Source organism: Ceratotherium simum, chromosome 13 (assembly GCF_057802395.1).
Source record: "Ceratotherium simum simum isolate JZ-2026a chromosome 13, ASM5780239v1, whole genome shotgun sequence".
In the NCBI taxonomy this organism is placed as follows: domain Eukaryota; kingdom Metazoa; phylum Chordata; class Mammalia; order Perissodactyla; family Rhinocerotidae; genus Ceratotherium; species Ceratotherium simum.
Window position 1 is genome coordinate 34,335,813 of NC_141912.1, and position 18,068 is coordinate 34,353,880.

The following is an 18,068-nucleotide window of genomic DNA, read 5'->3' on the forward strand; positions in this document are numbered from 1 at the left end:
TCATCTAGAAGAGGGAAGGACCTGCCATTGGCTCTTCAGTCCCAATGGGTGGGAGCCGGGAGGAGGGATGCCTGCTCCTCAGGGGCATGGCCCTCCGTAATCTCAGAGATAAGCTCCTAGATAAGCACCTGTCTTAACGACAAAACCCAGAGTCTGAGATGGAGACCAGCTTCCAGGACTGGCTCCATATCTAAGGAGCCACAGTGTGTAGTGACCTCCCTAACACCTGGGAAGAGAATGTCATCAGGAATCAACAGGTCATCATGGTCACAGACAAGGTGAGTTCTGTCCTCTGAGACTTCCAGCTCAGCAATGCCATTAGGTGACTGTGTGAGAGACAAGGGATGGGATGAGTGTGAGCTTGCTCCCCCGAAGGAGGGACCCTAGAACCAGAGGTAGCTCTGCTGTTTGTCTTGTGGGGTCCATAAGAAACAAAGTGCCCTTTACATCACCCCGCTCTGGAAGATGGGGTGCTCCACGTGGCAGCTGTAGACATCTCCATGCTAGAAAATCACCTCCAGCAACATGAGCATCTGGGAAATCCAGTCCCTGTTCCTAATAAGAGTGATGGGCACAGCACAGCACCAGTCATCTGCATCCCATGTACAGGATGATGTTTTTGAGAGGTGTGCATGTTACCCAGGCTGGTCCAATCAGAATCCTTCCTAAAATGATTAAAACTCTGGTAGACACTCTAGAAACATACAACACACATACACAGAAACAGAGATGAGATAAAATGTGAGGTGATGAGAAAGAGAGATGCAGAAATAGAGTGAGATGCAAAGAGAAACACAGAGAGATAAAGAGATACAGATAGATAGTGACAAAGGTGCAGACAGAGAAAAACAAGAGAGAGAGGCAGCAACACAGTGGAAGATACCAACAAGGGAGACAGAGACAAAGATGCAGAGAAACACACTGAAAGAAATACAGGGACAGAGAGAGACAGAGAAAGAGAGAAAGGTGCACAGATAGAGATATAACAGAAACAGAACAGAGAGACAAAGATATCACTGAATATCTGGATCTAGTCACTTCTCAAATCAGTTTGACCCCAGGATTCCTTGTAACATGAACAAAATAAATTTCTGCTGGATTCCTATCATTTAAAACCAGAAATAGTACTTTTATTGCTTGTTATACCTTCCCCAAAATAAAAATTGACCTGGGTCAATGTGACTTACCAGGATATATTTGAAACATCAGTGACCAGATATCACTATATCGGTCAATAAACAATCCCACCATGTTTACTTACATAATACTCACAAACTGGAAGAGAGGCCGGCACATCCTAAGGCCGCTGCATTAACATCAATACTAAAGAACCATGAAGGATGTGACAATTGAATTGATTTTCTATCTCCTCTGCCCACCCCTACATGGCACCCCAAGATGCTTCTACTCTCCTTTCAAGGAAAAACCCCTCCTTCTGCTCCCAGGTTGGCTGAGTCAACTCAAAATATGTTCCTTCATTCCACAGTGGTTTTCCACCTCTGCTCATTTAAGGAGGTTCAGGATACAGATAACTCATAATCATGTTTAATTATGATAAAATATCTACAGTCAGGTAAATGGTTTCAAGGTGCTTCTCTTGGACAGTCTGTGGGGGGAGAATGGAAACAGAAGAACCCCTTGGGGTCTGAGTAGATGCAGCTGGCATCACACAGGCAGAGGCTCCAGGGTCAGTGCAGGAAGCAGCGCCACAGTCAGATCCTCAGGGTTGGGATCACTGGCGGTGACCTGGTGACTCTGTCAGAGTCACTGTAAGACTCTGATCTCAGAGGGGGACAGGCTGACCGGCAGCTGGGAATTCTGAGCAAGGATAAGCAGGCTTTACAGAAGAACTGAAACCAATCCCAGTCAAAGTATCCTCAGGAGTCAGCGCAGAAGCCCTGCAGAAGAGAGAGAGTGATCAGCACAGAGCACCCTGAGGGACACACCTCTCCCCTCCTCTCGGGGCCCCTGCAGCATCAGAGAGAGAAAGCTAAGACCCAGGGCATATCATCATCACCTCCCCTCATATCCAAGTAAAGGTGAAATCAGCTAAAGAGGACATGGCCCTTCAGCTCCATGCAGATGTGTGGGAGGTGGGGGAGCAGATCTTATCCTTCTGGGGAATATGAAGATTTCACTCTTTTAGTAAATTAGATGGTAACTCACCTTCTTTCCACTACTACTAGCCTCTTCCAGTCACTTATAAATGAACACTGGCCATAGCCACCAACATGTGGCACAAAGCCGGCAACATCCTGGTGTCTAACACCCAAGATGTGGCTCTGGCCCCAAGTTTCACAGAAATATGCCACCCAAGTTATGGCCTGGTTCTGGGAAATAACCTCTGGAGCTTCTTACACAAACTGGGCAAAGTTCTCCCCTAACCTTGATCCCCGTAGCAGGAAACAGGCCATGAACCGAGACCACTGTGCCCAGGTACACTCACCTCAGCCCTTCTCCCCTTTTACCCATCCCCACACTCTCCACTGAATCCGAACAGAAATAGTACCTGTGGGTGGAGGTCCACGAGGTCCTATAAAAGGAAGTCATACAGAGAAAAGTCTCATTACACCAACAGCCAGTCCCTCACTCACCCCAAAGGGAAATGAGTTATGCAACTTCATTGGAAATTTATTTCCTCCGTATCCATTGGCCACAAGGCTTTAACCACCTAAGCTAAAATCCCCCCAAATGAATGAAACTGTCTCTACAAAGAAGGGAAGCCCATACTCTGACCCTCTTAATGGAAGAAGCTTTTAGAAATGAGTCAGTGAGACATAACGAACTGGAAGGAAGTCCTAAAATACACTCCACCAGTCACATCTGTGGTAAGGCTACCTTTCAACCAGTAAAATCAGATTCCATTGTCTCCCTATAGGTTTCCTCAGTCTCCTCTCACCACCAGCCCAGCCTCCTTCCTTTCAGGATCAGGAGGAAGAGGCCTCCCTGAACAAAGTGTCTCAGTCACAGCTGATCTTCCCCAGGTCCCCACAGTGCCTTACCCTTCTGGCTCCTATGGCGGATGATAAGCCCCAGCCCGAGGAAGATCAGCCCCAGCACGAAGCCCCCAATTCCACTCAGCATCTTGCTCTGGGCAGATTCAGACTGCGCACCTGGGGAGCAGAGCCTGAGCATCAGCATGTGTCCCCCCACCCCACAGTGTCCCTTTGGTAAGCCTGAAGTCCAGTCTGAGGCACAGAGGTGGAGGTACTAGGGGGACTTAGTTCTCCATTCTGGCCACTCCTGAGGGACGGGCCAGCCAATAGATCCTTGGACACAGTTGGTGGGTGAGACAAAGCAGGGAAGCAGATCCCTGCTCCTTGGGACACAACCTTAATCTTAGACCCTAAGACCCCGGTCACCAGCCATAACAGTCAACCCTTCAGAGCTATCAGGGCTGGGTTCTGGGGCCATGGTGTGTTAAATGACCTCCCTAGTATCTGGAAAGGCAATGAGATCAGGTTTCTTCTGATGCTCCTGCTGTGGAGAACAGGTGCTCTAGTCTCCCGTGATTCCCAGCTCAGTGGTGACAATGGGGATAAGGGATGAGATGGGATGGGCCAGAGGGAGCACTGTCTGCCCTCTGTCTTGTGGGGCTCATGGTGAAAGGAAACAAACTGCCCCTTACGCCACTCCACTGTGACTGGGCTCTGGAGGCTGAGGTGTTCCATGTGGCAGGTGTAGACATCTCCTTGCTGGGGAGTCATTTCCAGCATCACGAGGATCTGGAAGGTCCAGTCCCTGTTCCTAATAAGGGGGGTGGACACGACGCCAGCTGTCTCCTCCTGGTCATTCCGGAACCACCGAACTTTGATCTGGCCTGGATAGAAATCTGTCACCGAGCAGACCAGCAGATTGTGGTGGTTTAGAGCCTCTGTCCTGGATGGAGAGACGGTCACTGTAGGTTCCACTGAGGGAGGAAAAGACACAGTGAGATGTGAGACCATACAGCAAGTGACCCCACAGGGAAGAGTCCTCCTCAGTACCAGAGTTGAAAAACTCCTGGACTCCAAGTCTTGTATTAGGATCTGAGCTTGGCCACTTTATTAGCCTGAATAAACACATTAGTCAGTTTACTTTTCAAAGTCTCAAAATATAATAGTAATCATCATATTGGAGTTACTCTGTTGATACTAATTGATAAAAATTAAGGACTTTAAAATTATAAATTGCTATGTTATACAGGCCACTATTCATAAATTTAAAAAGTAAAAATAATAAACCTGGACTTCTTTCCCCCACACCTGTTGAAGGTGACCATCAGGATTAGCTCTAGTGACTCATACTAGGACAGTGACACTGTTTTCTGTTAGTCCCAGTGCTCCCACAGTAGAGAAAGTCCAGTAGCTTTGACTCTCTCCCTGAGACCATCAACACTAATCATGGCCCCACAAATAGTAACATGGACTGAGAATTAAGAATGTATAGACATTTCTATGTCCAACAAAGTAGGACAACAGTGACCATCACATCCTTCCTACAAAGCAGTGCTTCTCAAACAGGCTATATACCATAATTCTCAGCCTGTAATACTAACAAAATTTAAGAGCAAGAGCACTTCTTACAAGTTGCCAGTCAACAAAGCATCTCTCTCAGCTTTTAGCCTAACCTTTGCTCAAGTGCAATTCTATGGTGAACTCCCCACAAATGTGTATTATTAAATACATGAACTTCCATCTCTGTATCATATATGCCCCCTATATTTTATTCATTTGGTGATTCATTCATTCAACAAACATAAAATTGACAAGCACTGGGAATCCAAAGATAAACAAGAGACCACGGGCTCTGCCCTTACAGAACTTGCAATCGAGTAACAGAGACAGAAAAAAATGAACGTTATTTCAAAAGTTTGTAATTTTTGAAGGAAAAGAAAGGGAACCTTGAAAACAAATAGCCCTGATAAACATCACATTTGCCCATGCCTCTTAGATTCCTTTATTTACTCAGATTGCTACTCATGGTCAAATACAACACACCTCTCCCTCCCTATTTTACACATCTTTTCCTTTACCTCTCTAGCCATTTTATTGCATCTCCCTTATTCTCTTAGCATGAAACTATAGTAAATATTTTGTTTTATTTATTTGATAATACATTATGGTCTCTCATTTTTTTCCCCTAATTTTCTTTTAATCTTTGAGTTTAATTACTAGCTGCCTACCCTACTCCATCCCCTTGCTATTAAGAATTACTTGCTTGTTCTGAAATCAGATATTATTATTATGTACGATCTCTGTAGAAAATATTCTGAGATTCTTGCAGATGTTCGCCTGGGTTAATGAGAATGTTACGTGAACATATAAGTATAACTGGGACTTGCTGAGGTCAGCAGGCAGTCTCTGCATCCTGATTAAATGGCACCCCTGAGCCATCATCTGGAAGGAATCATGTTTTCAGTTTGGACTTTAACTCTTGTTCGGGCTCTCCTTCCTATAGTCTGACTGAAATCACGGTCAGCTATGTGGACTTACAAAATCTGTTCATCTTAAATAGATTGGGAGTAAAAACAGAGGGCACAAATTCAAGAGAAAAATGTTAGAATAATTTTTATGAAAAAGAACTGAAGTAGCAAAAATATAAGGACTTGGTGGCATTAGGACATGGGTCAGAAGGCAAGAGAGCGTCAAGTCAGCTAAAAGTTATGTGAACATAATAGATAACATTGGGGTGATACTAGGGATTAATCAGTGAGTTTTCAATCCCCTGAAAGTATCATTCTGTCCCACCAACATTGAAAACAGGCAAGAACAGACTCACGTTGTTGCTTCTGGTCATTCTGGCTTTAAGGAGGCTTTGTTTCCATTAGACTCTATATACACGTAGTAAAGAACATAATGACTGTTGTGTATTTTGGGGAAGCTTCAGGATCTGGTGAACAACTGTGGGCTAATTAAAGTGTTTATCAGGTACCAATATACGCATATTAAAGTGGTGATGCTAATCCCTAACACACACACAAGGTAGTTGTGAAATTAAATGGCATAATATAGACGGTGTTTGGTAAGGTAATTGTCTAGAAATACGTGCTCATTAAATGGATATCATTAATTTTCAAAATGTCTACCCCTGAAGTGGATGGTAGTGATGGGGGAGGGGGCAAGCGGAGGGAGGACAGGCAGGGTCTAGGCCCAAAGAAACCTGAAACAATTTTTATTCAATCATTTAACAGCATTAATTATTTACTCCAAAAGTTCAGCTCTTTCTATTGCTCCATTTATTGAGCTTTTCTGAGAAATTAAAATTCTGCCCTACAACACCATTCAAGTGTTGTTTTTATTTTTAGCAAACACTTTTTTTCTTCAGACTTTGCATTCACAAATTCTAAATTATTAAGATACAAGTCAACAAGCATTTACTTTAAAGCATTAAGCAAAATAGTAAAGAATAAAGTCAGTTTTTAAGACTCTACTAACCCTTCTGTTTTCTTTTGACCCAAAATAGATGGGCAGTTGAGTACATGCATTCATTAATTTCACAAAGGTTTACTGACCTCACACTGTGCCAGTCAATGTGTCAGGTACTAGGCATACGACGATAACTAAGGCAGTCCCTCCCCTGAAGGAGGTCCAGGACTAGCGATAGCCATTTAAGAAAACAGAATTAAGATGAATAATAATTTGAAACCAAAAAGTCAAAATATAATATGTCACGACTCTACTATATTACCACGAGTGCAACGTGCCCTGGCGCAGCTGCGGAGCAGCCCTAATGCCACTAGGCCAAGCCCCCTAAGCTTCGCAGCCCCGCGAGCTCTGAACAAGGGCTTTGCTGGGACAGCTCATGGCAGGACCGCGGGCGGGGCGGAGGGAGGGGACTCTGGGCACCGGGCGCTGCTTAGGCAAAGGTGAGGAAGAAGGAAGCAAACACACCTCGGGCACGAATCAGCGGAAAGAAGAGCAGAAAGAGCGGGGCCACACTGGGAGGCCTGGTCCGCCTCTGGAGGGAATGTTCCAGGGCTCCGCACGTCCGTCCCCCATCTGCCCTCGGCCCCTGCCCCTCCGCCGCAGGACGCGCCCCGCCTCCCTGTCCCCTCCGTGGGCCCGGGGCTCCGGCCCCAGAGGACGCCTCCCCCGCCCCTCCTCCGCCCCTCCCCGCGCGGAGACTCGGCCGGGCCGGGGGTGAGCCCCGCGGAGGGCGGCGGCCGGCGCTCACCTCGGCGCTGCAAGCTTGTGTGGACCTCCAACTCGTAGTTGTGTCTGCACACCGTGTCCACCTCGGCCCGCGTCCGCTCCAAGACGTCCTTCTGCCCGTTCCAGTACTCGGCGCTCCGGCCGCCCCAGCTCGGCCACCGCCCGGTACTCCCCCACGTCGCTGTCGAAGCGCGCGTACTCCTCCTGGTTATAGATGAATCTGGTCACGAGCCGCACCCGCTCCGTCCCGTTGGTGAAGTAGCACAGGCCCTTAAACTGGTGCACGAAATCCTCTGCGGAGAATCACCGCCCGTCAGTCAGGCCGCAGCCCCACAGCCCAACGCAGCAGCCGCTGCGCGCGGCCGACGTTCTAGGTCTCCCCCAGTTACTGCGATAAACCTAAAACCAGGCGGCGAACTCAAGTTCCTGCTCAATCCGGCCTTGCACCTCTGGCTCTGAACCCGGGATCCTCAGGCAGTTCTTCCCCAGGCCTGCCCCCTTCTGAGGGCTTCCAGAAGTGCCTTCATATAAAGAAGGGAGAACTATGTCTCTAAGGGCAAGCCCTGGGGCCTGTGAACTGAGTGAAGAGGGCAGTCGGGGTGATTTTACATCGAATCCTGTACTTAGAGGAATCAGGAGGTTTTCACATGAAATCCCATTTTCCACGGAACTCCTGGGAACCTCAGAGACAAACAAGTATCCACATAAGCACAAGAGTTCAAGGGAATGACGAGAAAGGTGGAGAATTAAGCTTGTCGTCATCCTGACAAGCATATTCTCTTGGTCCACTGCAAAGTGCCTCCCTTCTCATGTCTGGATTTACTCTGAGTTTCTGCCACCCCCACCCCACCGCAGCGTGAGGTTTGCTCACTCCTGTGTGGTTAGAAGGGATGGACACCTCCTGAGTCCTAGAAAGGAACATTTTATTCATGGCTTTCAGATTAGATAAATTAGTTTCGAATTAAACTGTGCCACTTACCAGCTTGGGCAGGTTACTTAACAGAGTATCTATATCATAAGTGTAATTGTGTAACAGTCATAATACCTACACATGAGGTGTTAGGAAGATTGAGAAAGAATTTATATAAAGATACTAATCCTGTGTCTGAAATGAATGCTTTCTCAATATGTATTATTTCCCTTCTTTACAGTCTTCTTTCTCCTAAATTTAGTCCACTGTCAACTCAAATCTCTGAATCCCACTCAAGTTATTATTCCACCACAAATCAGTAAAACTTGAAGACTCCCTGGCTGTGGTCACCCAGTCAGCTTCACTCAAATACCAAGAGTTTGACTCCACCAGCCGTCCACCCAGAGTCAGGATGTAGAGTCCTTTTCCTCAGTTACTGAGACCACAGAGACCACTGCTGCCCCACATTTCTCCAACCCAGAATCCTATAGTATTTAGTCCAGAGAAGGTCTTGGGGGACCCTGAAATGTCAAATCCTGCTGTTTTCCTTGGAGAAATTCATATCTTCAAAAATAACCCAATGCTCACTTTGTCCTGGCACTGATGGTAGATGCACACTTTGTCTCCTCCTCATCATTAGAACATCCCCAGGCTTGAGGCATGGGATGGGGATTGTCCTCCCCTTGTCATTAAAAGGCGGAAAAAGAATGGAACATAGCTCTTTTCCAAAGAGAGGGAAAGTGTGATAAGAGACTATATTCTGGGATCATAGACTGCCCCACACCCACGGGTCCTTCAGAGCCTGTTCCCCAGGGTAGTGGCTCTGGAGAGCAGCTGCCCTGCACTTACGTGGAGAGTCTCTGCCCTTGGCCACTGGGGTGCTCAGCGCCACCAGCATCACCATCACAGCTGCTGTCCAAAGGCCCCTGGGGATCTGCAAAGTCATCTTCCCAGACATAATTGAGAACCGAGGAATAAATAATGGTAGTCAACACAGCTCACACCTGGTGGCTCTAACGTACCCACTTCAGAGAATAAAAACCTGTCAAAGCTTCCATGCACAGTAGGATTGGAGAATCCCTAGGAAAGGAACCAATCAGCACTGGAGCTGAAGTACCTCATCTGTCTCTGGGCAAACATGTCTTATGAAGGTTCTCAGTCCACTGCCTGGCACTGTGTCTTCATCAAATCGCACAGGAGGAATGTTTGAGGTGAAGATTTGCTCTCAGTTATAGAAGATCTCTGAAGATTGAATTCCTTAGGGGTTTAAAGAACCAAAAGAAAAATGATTCAAGAGTCAACATCGTTGTGATATTTAGTTACAACCTATTGTTCTTTTACTTGGCATTTTTAGTAGGGGAAAATAAGTGAGGATCGTATTTCAGGGGAAAGAAAATTATTGTCACACAGATGTTCACTTCCATTATCTTAGACACTCTGAGGAGCCTTAATTGGTGGGAAGAGCACAGCTCTTAGAAGAAGATGGTTTTGAGCTGCAGTTCTACCACTACTATGCTTTATGACAGTCAACAAATTACCGAACCTCTTTTTCCTCGGGCTTCCCTTTGTAAAATGTGGATCGTGTTTCATACATCTTACATCTAGATCTCCATATATACAAACTTGAGAGTATTATGACTTCTTCGATATTGCCAAATGTTCCTCAGCCACCATGTGTAACTGTTAGGAATATTAGGTTAATATGTGAAGAAGGAAAACAAGCAAAAAAAATCTACACCCAGCCCTGCTGGCAAGTGATTCTTCATTATGAAAAAGAATCTATTGCATTTGTGCTCTTTGTTTTTTATTTATTTATTTATTTATTTATTTTTTCCCCCAAAGCCCCAGTAGATGGTTGTATGTCATGGCTGCACATCCTCCTAGTTGCTGTATGTGGGACACAGCCTCAGCATGGCCGGGGAAGCGGTGTGTCAGTGCGCGCCCGGGATCCGAACCCGGGCCGCCAGCAGCAGAGCGCACACACTTAACCGCTAAGCCACGGGCCCGGCCCTCCATTTGTGCTCTTTGAATGAAAGTATTTAAAAAGTTAAGTTGACTTTTCCCTTATAAGCTCTTCAGCTGCTTAAATCCTCCCTGAACCATGAAACAGGTTCATCTGAAGTCAGCAAAGGCACAATCCACAAGCATTCACAGCACTGGGACACAGTCTCCTTTAGTTTCCAGGACAGAGAGCAAAGGATGTAGAGAAGCATTTCAGGGCCTGAATAGTGTTAATGAGGGAGCAGATGTTGAGCAGATGACTGCGCCATCATAAGCATTAAATCCTGAATGGCAGAAATATCCATTTTTTTTTTAAAAAGTGTGTTATTTATCAGGCTCCTCTTGCCCATGACTAGAGGCAGTACTAAATGGTTATGGAGCAATTAGAACAGTGCCTGGCAACGTTAATAAACAAGACAATAAGTATCTCCCCCTGTCTTCTCTCCCTCCCTCTGTGTCTTCCTTTTATTTTATGTTCTCTTTTTAAAATAGAGGACAGGATCTCAGAGCAGAATAGAAGGAATTTGCCAGGTAAAAAGAAATAGGGAAGAGGCAACAACAAGAAGTTTCCATTAGTGGCACATGGAGGCAGTGAGTTATTCCAATATTCTGTATGAGGTGCATAGTTCCACCTGAGACTGGAATATTTATCACTGGGCTTCCACCAGCAGTGGTGTATCAGGTTCACGGTAAGTCTAGAACAAGGACAGTTTCCACAGTGGGATGGAAGCATAAAGGAGGAACATCAAACTCAGGCCTGGAATAGGGTTGGGGAGCCAGGAAGAATAGTCAAAGAGGGTGCCATAGTTCCCTCAGTCCCTACCTCAGGCTCTGTCAGAGTAGACAGAGGCTTCTGGCCCATCCCCTCCCTCCTGTCCTAAGGGGGAAAATTCCCTCATTTCTCTTCTGGGGCTGTGCAGTGGATGTGCATCAGACCTGGGGATTTCCCAGCCTCAGAGGCCTCTTCACACAGACTTTTCAACTGGCAACAAAAGTGTCAGCTTAGAATCCTTTCTCTGATTGGCCAAAACCTCATCTGAAGGGCTAGTTTGTACTTCCGCCAGCTGCTTCCCTGGACCCAATCAGCATTCTCTACATTTTCTAGAGTTCTCTGCACTGTCCCTTTCCCTGCTGCATTCCTCAGGGCAGCCACTGCTGGCCTGTCCTGAGAGGAAGGTAACTCAAACATCCTGTTTCCCGGCACCTCACCTAAATCACCCCACCCGGCCTCTATGGAGGCAGGACATTTAGGATGAGGAAAGTGTGTGCCCACATGGTTAGACAATGGGATTAAAAAAATAGTCATTGATATGCGTCAGAGTTACAGTAGGGAAACTCCCCCCAGGGGACAGCCTCTATCCCCTCATGGTAGAAGATAAAAGTTGTGGACCTCTTCCTTGTGGAAATTCAAGGAGAAATCATCTTCCTTGGTCCACATCCCTTAGGATCTGTGCTTGCCAGTGGGGTTAACTGTGAACGTAATGATCATCTTGTCAGCTGAAGGGCCATCCGGGACCCTATTCTGCATTCATTTCAGGAATCAAGAAACATTGTATATTCCAAAGGGTTCTGTGGCCTCCTTAATGCCAGTAGTAACATAATTAGAAATACTGCCCCCAAAATATTACTTTCCTTTAATAAAAATTAGTCAAGCAATTATCTCTAAATTTCACTAAATCTTTGTGAACTACTTACCTATGTCCTCTATATCAACCGTTAGGTAACCAGTTGCATGAATTTTCCATGACACATATAATGTAGATCCTTTCTCTTTGCACAAAGTTACCTCTTTAAAATCTTATTTTAGAGAATCTGAAGAAAGAGGCAAATTAGTAGCAGAGTGACCATGGATAAGCCATTTCAGCTCTGAAAGAGTTTTGTCTCATCTGTAGAAAGAATACACACCTCATAGGACCACTGTCAGGAACGCAGGTATAATTTGTAAAAGTCCTCTGCAATCTATGGTGAGTTACATATGCATTAGTTTTTAATATAATAGTGAGTTCATTTTTTTTATAACATCATTAACAAAGACAGAAAAGTCTTCCTGTTATTTCTCATCTCTATTCAGATGACGGACTCATCATGGTTTCAAGTCACTACCTCTTACCTGATCATTATGGAGAGAAAGAATGGGCAGAGCACATTAGATGTATTCGATCATGAATCCACTGTATTTTCCCTCTCTGAAGTGACACGACTAGCCCTGCGCAGAGCTGCCATTTTACCTATAATTTCAGATCTCAGAACCTGGTCCTCCTCTCAGTGGGCTCACAAATGCGGAAACTTGGGTGCAAGACACAGACTCTTAATACAAACTGATGAAAGAAGAAGAAAGTGAACGCAGCTCTGTGAGCTATGTGGACTATTCTGGCAGAGAGTCCAGGATCGTATTTCACCATCTTGATTCGATTCAGAGGAAGAAGAACTGGCCACTCATTGCAGCTTCTGACAAACGTCCAAAAGCCTGTCCTGTGCCACAGCCCAAGTGCCCTGCATTCCTCACCCTCATGATCAGAGGTCCCCTGCATCAGAGCTCTGACACATCAGTGAGGTTTTGTTTGCAGTAGCTTGGTCTCCCTTCCAAAAAATCCAACAGATCCAGATGGCAGGTACTGCCGCTTAACAGTATTTTTTATATACCTACAGAATTAAGGTCCTGGGTTTCAAAGATGAAAATGCACAGATCCTGCCGTTTAGGAATTCACACATTGGAGGGGAGACGTATATGAGGAAAAATAAAAGAAACAAAAGTTTGCAACAGCCACTAAAGGAAATGTCAAATACTGCTGACTAAAGACAAGAATGAACAGTGTTGAAGGTTCAGAGGACTCCTAAAACTATAAATTGATAGTGGTGCCCACTGGTTCAGTTATTTTCTTTTCTCTTGGAATGGGTTGGCAACATAGGACTAGAAGATGATTATTATTTGTGTATTAATTCATGAATAATAATTTTTCAAGATGCAGAGGATGAGGAGTTGACAGTGTAGAGGTCATGACAGAGTTGAAAGACAGGCTTTCTAGGTGCATTTCTCAGAGGAGGTGATGGATCAGCACATAAAAGGCTATGTTCATTCCAGGCAAAAACGCTTACCTGAGTGCAGACAGGGAGGATTAGCAAGACTAGGGCAGGTTTTGGGGGGGGTCACTCATAGCATGTGTTTTGGTATGATTAGGGGGTGGAATTTAGGTATTCTAGTCTTTGTGTTTGGCTATAGCATCATTAAATCGCCTGGGTTTTCTTCACAGTATGACAAGAAAAAAATAGAGGGAATTTAGGCAGAGGAGTGCCATGACATGCTTTCTCATTTATAAAGACACCTTGGAAACAATGTGGAGGGCACTTTTCAGAGGGTCTGTAGATTACTTTATATGATCCAAACAGGATCCCGGTTAATTTGATGAACACAATCCACCAAAAGCCAGTTTATGGAGGAACCAATTTGCCAAAATTATTAATGTACTCCAAACTCATTTCTTTTTTCTATTTCTAAAGTTTGTATCAATTCATATTTGAAGGTTTGGAGGTATATTAGAGGGCTGTGGATCATAGACCTCCAAGTTTCTGGGGCCCTCTTGCTCTCCCATGGCCCCCATTATCTTGCTCTCTGGGACTCCACTCCATCTTTCTGCCAACAAACAGGCCCCAGTTTCCACGAAGCTTTATAACAAATGTATTTATAAAGACAAAATAAAAACTGATCAATTATACTTCGTAGACAATTCAGAAGTTGTTTAAAGTGTTTTTAATATAAATTGGAATAAACATTTTAAATAGTTAAAAATACGTTTTGGTTGAATTTTTGAATTGATCTTTCAGGGAAATTATCCAAAGAGCCTTTAAAATGCTAAAATTTATAAAATAAAACATCACTTTCAAAAGAATTTGATACCAATATAAATATAAACTGAAAATTTTCTATCTGAAATGCTGACATTTTCATAATGTTCGCTAGACAAGTGATGGACAAATTCGATCAAACTGTTCCTGGGCCAGCCCCAGTGGCCTAGTACTTAAGTTCAGTGCACTCTGGTTGGCGGCCCGGGTTCGGTTCCCGGGTGTGGACATACACCACTTGTCTGTTAGTGGCCATGCTGTGGTGGCAGCTCACATAAAAAGGGAAAAAAGAGGAGGATTGGCAACAGATGTTAGCTCAGGGCAAATCTTCCTCACCGAAAAAACAAACAAAAAAAAGACTAAAAAAACTATTCCTCAAGCAAAGTTTTGGTAAATCACTAAATTTATTAAATCTGATTATATCGTGAGGCAAACTGATGCGTGGGCTAGTTGCCGTGATTTGGCCATTCACTCATGAATTGCTGACTGACCCAAATTACCTGACTGACCCATAAGACACATCCTTGAGACTAGTCAGGAACCTCCACTCACAAGCTGTTTTTATCCAGTTCTTGTTTCTGGACCAGACTTCTCAAATATAATATCTTCCAAAGAAAACCCTGGACATCTGAGGCAACTAAGAGAAAAAGAAAGGAAATTGGCACTTTGTAGCCAGGCTTTGTCAAGAATGCGTTCCATTCTGATCAGTGTGCGTGCGTATTGTCAGATCCACCCTCCTTAATTCTTACCCATCCTCTCCTTTTTTCATGCCTTGCCGTCTTTGATCAGTACCTAACCTCACAGGCACTATGGTACACTCTTTATGCCAGTTGCCCTACAATTTGTATTCAGATGATCAGTTCCAGATGGAACTTGGAAAAGAAGACCAGATAGGAGCAACCTGAGATTGACAGTTTTGTAGAATTTAACCTCTTTGGAGTGCTGAGGGACACTACTCACTCAAAGACCAGTTTGGACATCATGACTGCATGTTCCAACTCTGTCCACACTCTCACCCCTGCCCCTCTGATAAAAGGACTCTTTCTGCATCGCAAATCGCCACAGGATCCTGTGCCTTTCAAACCCAACATTTTATCTTTTCTCAGAATCCCTCGTACCAACACATTTTCAGAGAAGAGAGGGACACTGGCCTGTGGAGGTTGACATGGGCATTGTGGAGACTCCTTCCTCAACAGCCAGGGGTTGTGCTCAGACAATGCCTCCTCCAAGAAAGGGGTCATGAGGGAAACTCCACAGTGGACCTCAGGTAAAGACTTGGAGGATGAAAGGACCAGGACTGTGGGAAAAGGTTTAGCAGCAAGATAGGAAATCAGGTGACACAAGACATTTGGAAAATTTGAAGGTAAATGAGAAGAGTGGGTGTTCCTGGCTTAGCAACTCAGAACTCACCACTTTCATGGTTCCTCTGAACAGCCCTTAAAAACAGAAGAGAAATGAGACAAAAACCCAGGCTGCCTGCTATGGACTTGCTGTATGACTCAGCTTTGTCTCCTGATCCATTTCTTCAGTCCCTTCTTCCTCTCAGTCTCCTTATCCCATCCCCTCCTCAGTGGGGCTACTCACTGGTGATTTAACCACTCAGAGCTCATCTACACATGTCACTCTTTCCTGCGCACCTCTGTCTTTTTTCTTCTCATCTCTGATTCTGTTTCTCTAGTGATTCCTGGGGTATTTCCAGAGACCACTCTTCCTCCAGCTTCTAGATCTGTGGTTACCATGTTGCTTCTTCTCCAGAAAAACCTTAAGTTCCTCTCTGTGGGATCTTTATAATATATCCCTCTTCTATAAGTTTTTACCAGTAAAGAGAGGCCCTAATATTCAGCTATACAGTCATGCTCTGCAAGTTTCTGTCAATGATGAACCTCATATAGGTTGGTGGTCCCAAAAGATTAGTAACATATAGCCTACATGTGCAGTACACTACACCATCTAGGTCTGTGTAAGTACACTCTATGATGTTTGCACAACAATGAAATCTCCTAAAAACTCATTTCTCAGAATTTATCCCCATCATTAAACAATGCATGGCTGTATAAAAGATATTTCAGCCTATTTGAACTCATACCCAAAGTTGTGGTTTACACACAACAGCAACATCAGCAATAATATTTTGGGGAGAATGACCTTATATCCTCAAAAGGGAAAACTTAAGCTATTCTGAGGGACCAGGGACTGAGGTGGGTGTTTTACTACATCCACCATTACTCTCAGCTCCTCTGATAATCTTACTTGAAGAAGGATATGAAGCCAGGATGAGATATTACAATTCTGGATATGTGGCCAACCCCCTCCCATGAAAGTTATATTATTTGGCTTCGAGACAGTTGACTAAAGTCTCTCTGGCTTCTCTCAGATACCTCTCCTCATCCAATATTCACCATCTACACTGAACCAGGAATAGTGCTCTGAGCCATTAAGCACTGGCGAAAACTGACACAATCTTTGTCCACTGCATATTCTTTCAGTGAATTAGGCTCTATTCAGAGAAAATAAGCAAAGGAAATATTTAAAGAAAAAGATATGCCTTATAGTGTATGCTTTTGTGTTACAGAATGGTTAAACATAAGCTTCATCAACTAGTATTTTAGGACAAATAAACACCTCAAACCTCACTTTCCTCACTGCAATGCAGTAAAACAAATTTTTTTTGCATAGTTATTGTAAGAATTAAAAATAATTCTCACTATGTAAGACTATCTTGCATATAATATGTGTTTGGGGGTAGTGAAGATATTAGTTATTATTACAATTACCTTCTAAGAAAAGTGAATTTTGCTCATAAATGCCCCTATGTTCATTTGTGTCACATCAGAAGTATGATATGCATTCTCTGGATAATAATATAGGACTTATATTTCAATCTAGTGATGGAAGATGAAATGGAAGGGGCAGAGAGGGAGAGGGAGACAGAAAGTGGGGGGAGAGGGAGAGACGGAGAAAGCAGTAAACTGGAAAAAAACAAGGTACTCTAAGAAGTGAAGTAGTCAATGAGAAAACTAAAATTATTTTAGATAAAAATATATAATGTGCAATTTTAATTTTAATGTTTTGCATTTCTTTGTGACATGTGAACCTTTCACATGAGCCTGGAGAATTAACTAAAAGATGCTTCATGCAACAGACTTGTATTTGTGGTTGATCAGGGTGGAGGAGGGAAGAAATTCAAGATGAAGGGAATGTGTTGCATAATCATGAATTGGGTTCAACCAGTGGATGGTGCCATCAGGAGATTGAAATACTGGAAGAGAGCAAGGTCATAGTATTCCTTCTCTACTCCTTCCCTGCTTTGGTACACAATTGTTATGGCAGTAGCTGGTCTCACCACAGCTATAACTTCTGCCAGCTCCCCTTGCCTCTTCAGGCCTCTCACTCTTTCTAGTCTCCAGAAACCACAAAATCCCTTGACTTGCTCACACACAGCACTATTTATACCTCCATAAATGGTTCCATAATTAAAGTATCTTCATTTTAAATTATCCAAGAGAAAATCTGTTTCCTACTGTGATCCTGATTGATCCAAGCAAGCTCCCATCAGTATCTGTGGCAAAATACTCCCTTATTCATATAACTGTGTAGAGAGAGACTGGTTTTACACTCTGAGAAGTCTTGAGCAAGACTCTCAATGCATATCATTGGCCAGAATTAAGTCTTGTCCAACCTGGAACCAGTCCATGACATGGGAGATGAGATTACCATGATTATCTTTGACGAACTGTATGACATGGAAAGGATATAGAGATTTTATAGCATTTTCCCCTACAATTATCAAGACACAGAATAAACATGAATTTGTTAGAATTAAAAATTTGCTTTCCACATCGATCATAAAAATAAAAATGTCTTGGGATTTTAGAATATTCTTGAGTAAGAGTTTTGGACTTCCATGCTGTGCTTAAGTAGTGCTTAAATGATCTTTTTTATAGCTCAAGGGATTTGAGTCTCCAGATGATATCTGAGTAAGATTTATAGGTAGATAGAAGGAAGAATATTGCTAGATACAGATATGTGGATGTATTTGTGTCTATTTACTTATAGTAGATTTGCACATATTTTGAGATTTATTCATTTACTTTTTTCAACTAATACTTTCGAGATCATACTCCCAGTCATTGCCTTCATGTAGCTTATAATCCAGTGGCGAGAGAAAGAAGTTCGATGAACTC

The 18,068-nt window shown here is 43.9% G+C and overlaps 1 protein-coding gene across 1 annotated transcript; it reads right to left on the reverse strand.

The window, feature by feature from the left end:
- Positions 1 to 1,108: 1,108 nt before the first annotated feature.
- Positions 1,109 to 9,073, reverse strand: LOC101405322 (HLA class II histocompatibility antigen, DQ beta 1 chain-like). The gene is given in 7 exon segments (XM_087438417.1): positions 1,109 to 1,898; positions 2,510 to 2,533; positions 3,003 to 3,113; positions 3,629 to 3,910; positions 7,156 to 7,267; positions 7,269 to 7,426; positions 8,893 to 9,073. Coding segments are annotated over 7 exon segments (810 nt in total). The 5' UTR covers positions 9,002 to 9,073; the 3' UTR covers positions 1,109 to 1,884.
- Positions 9,074 to 18,068: the final 8,995 nt, after the last annotated feature.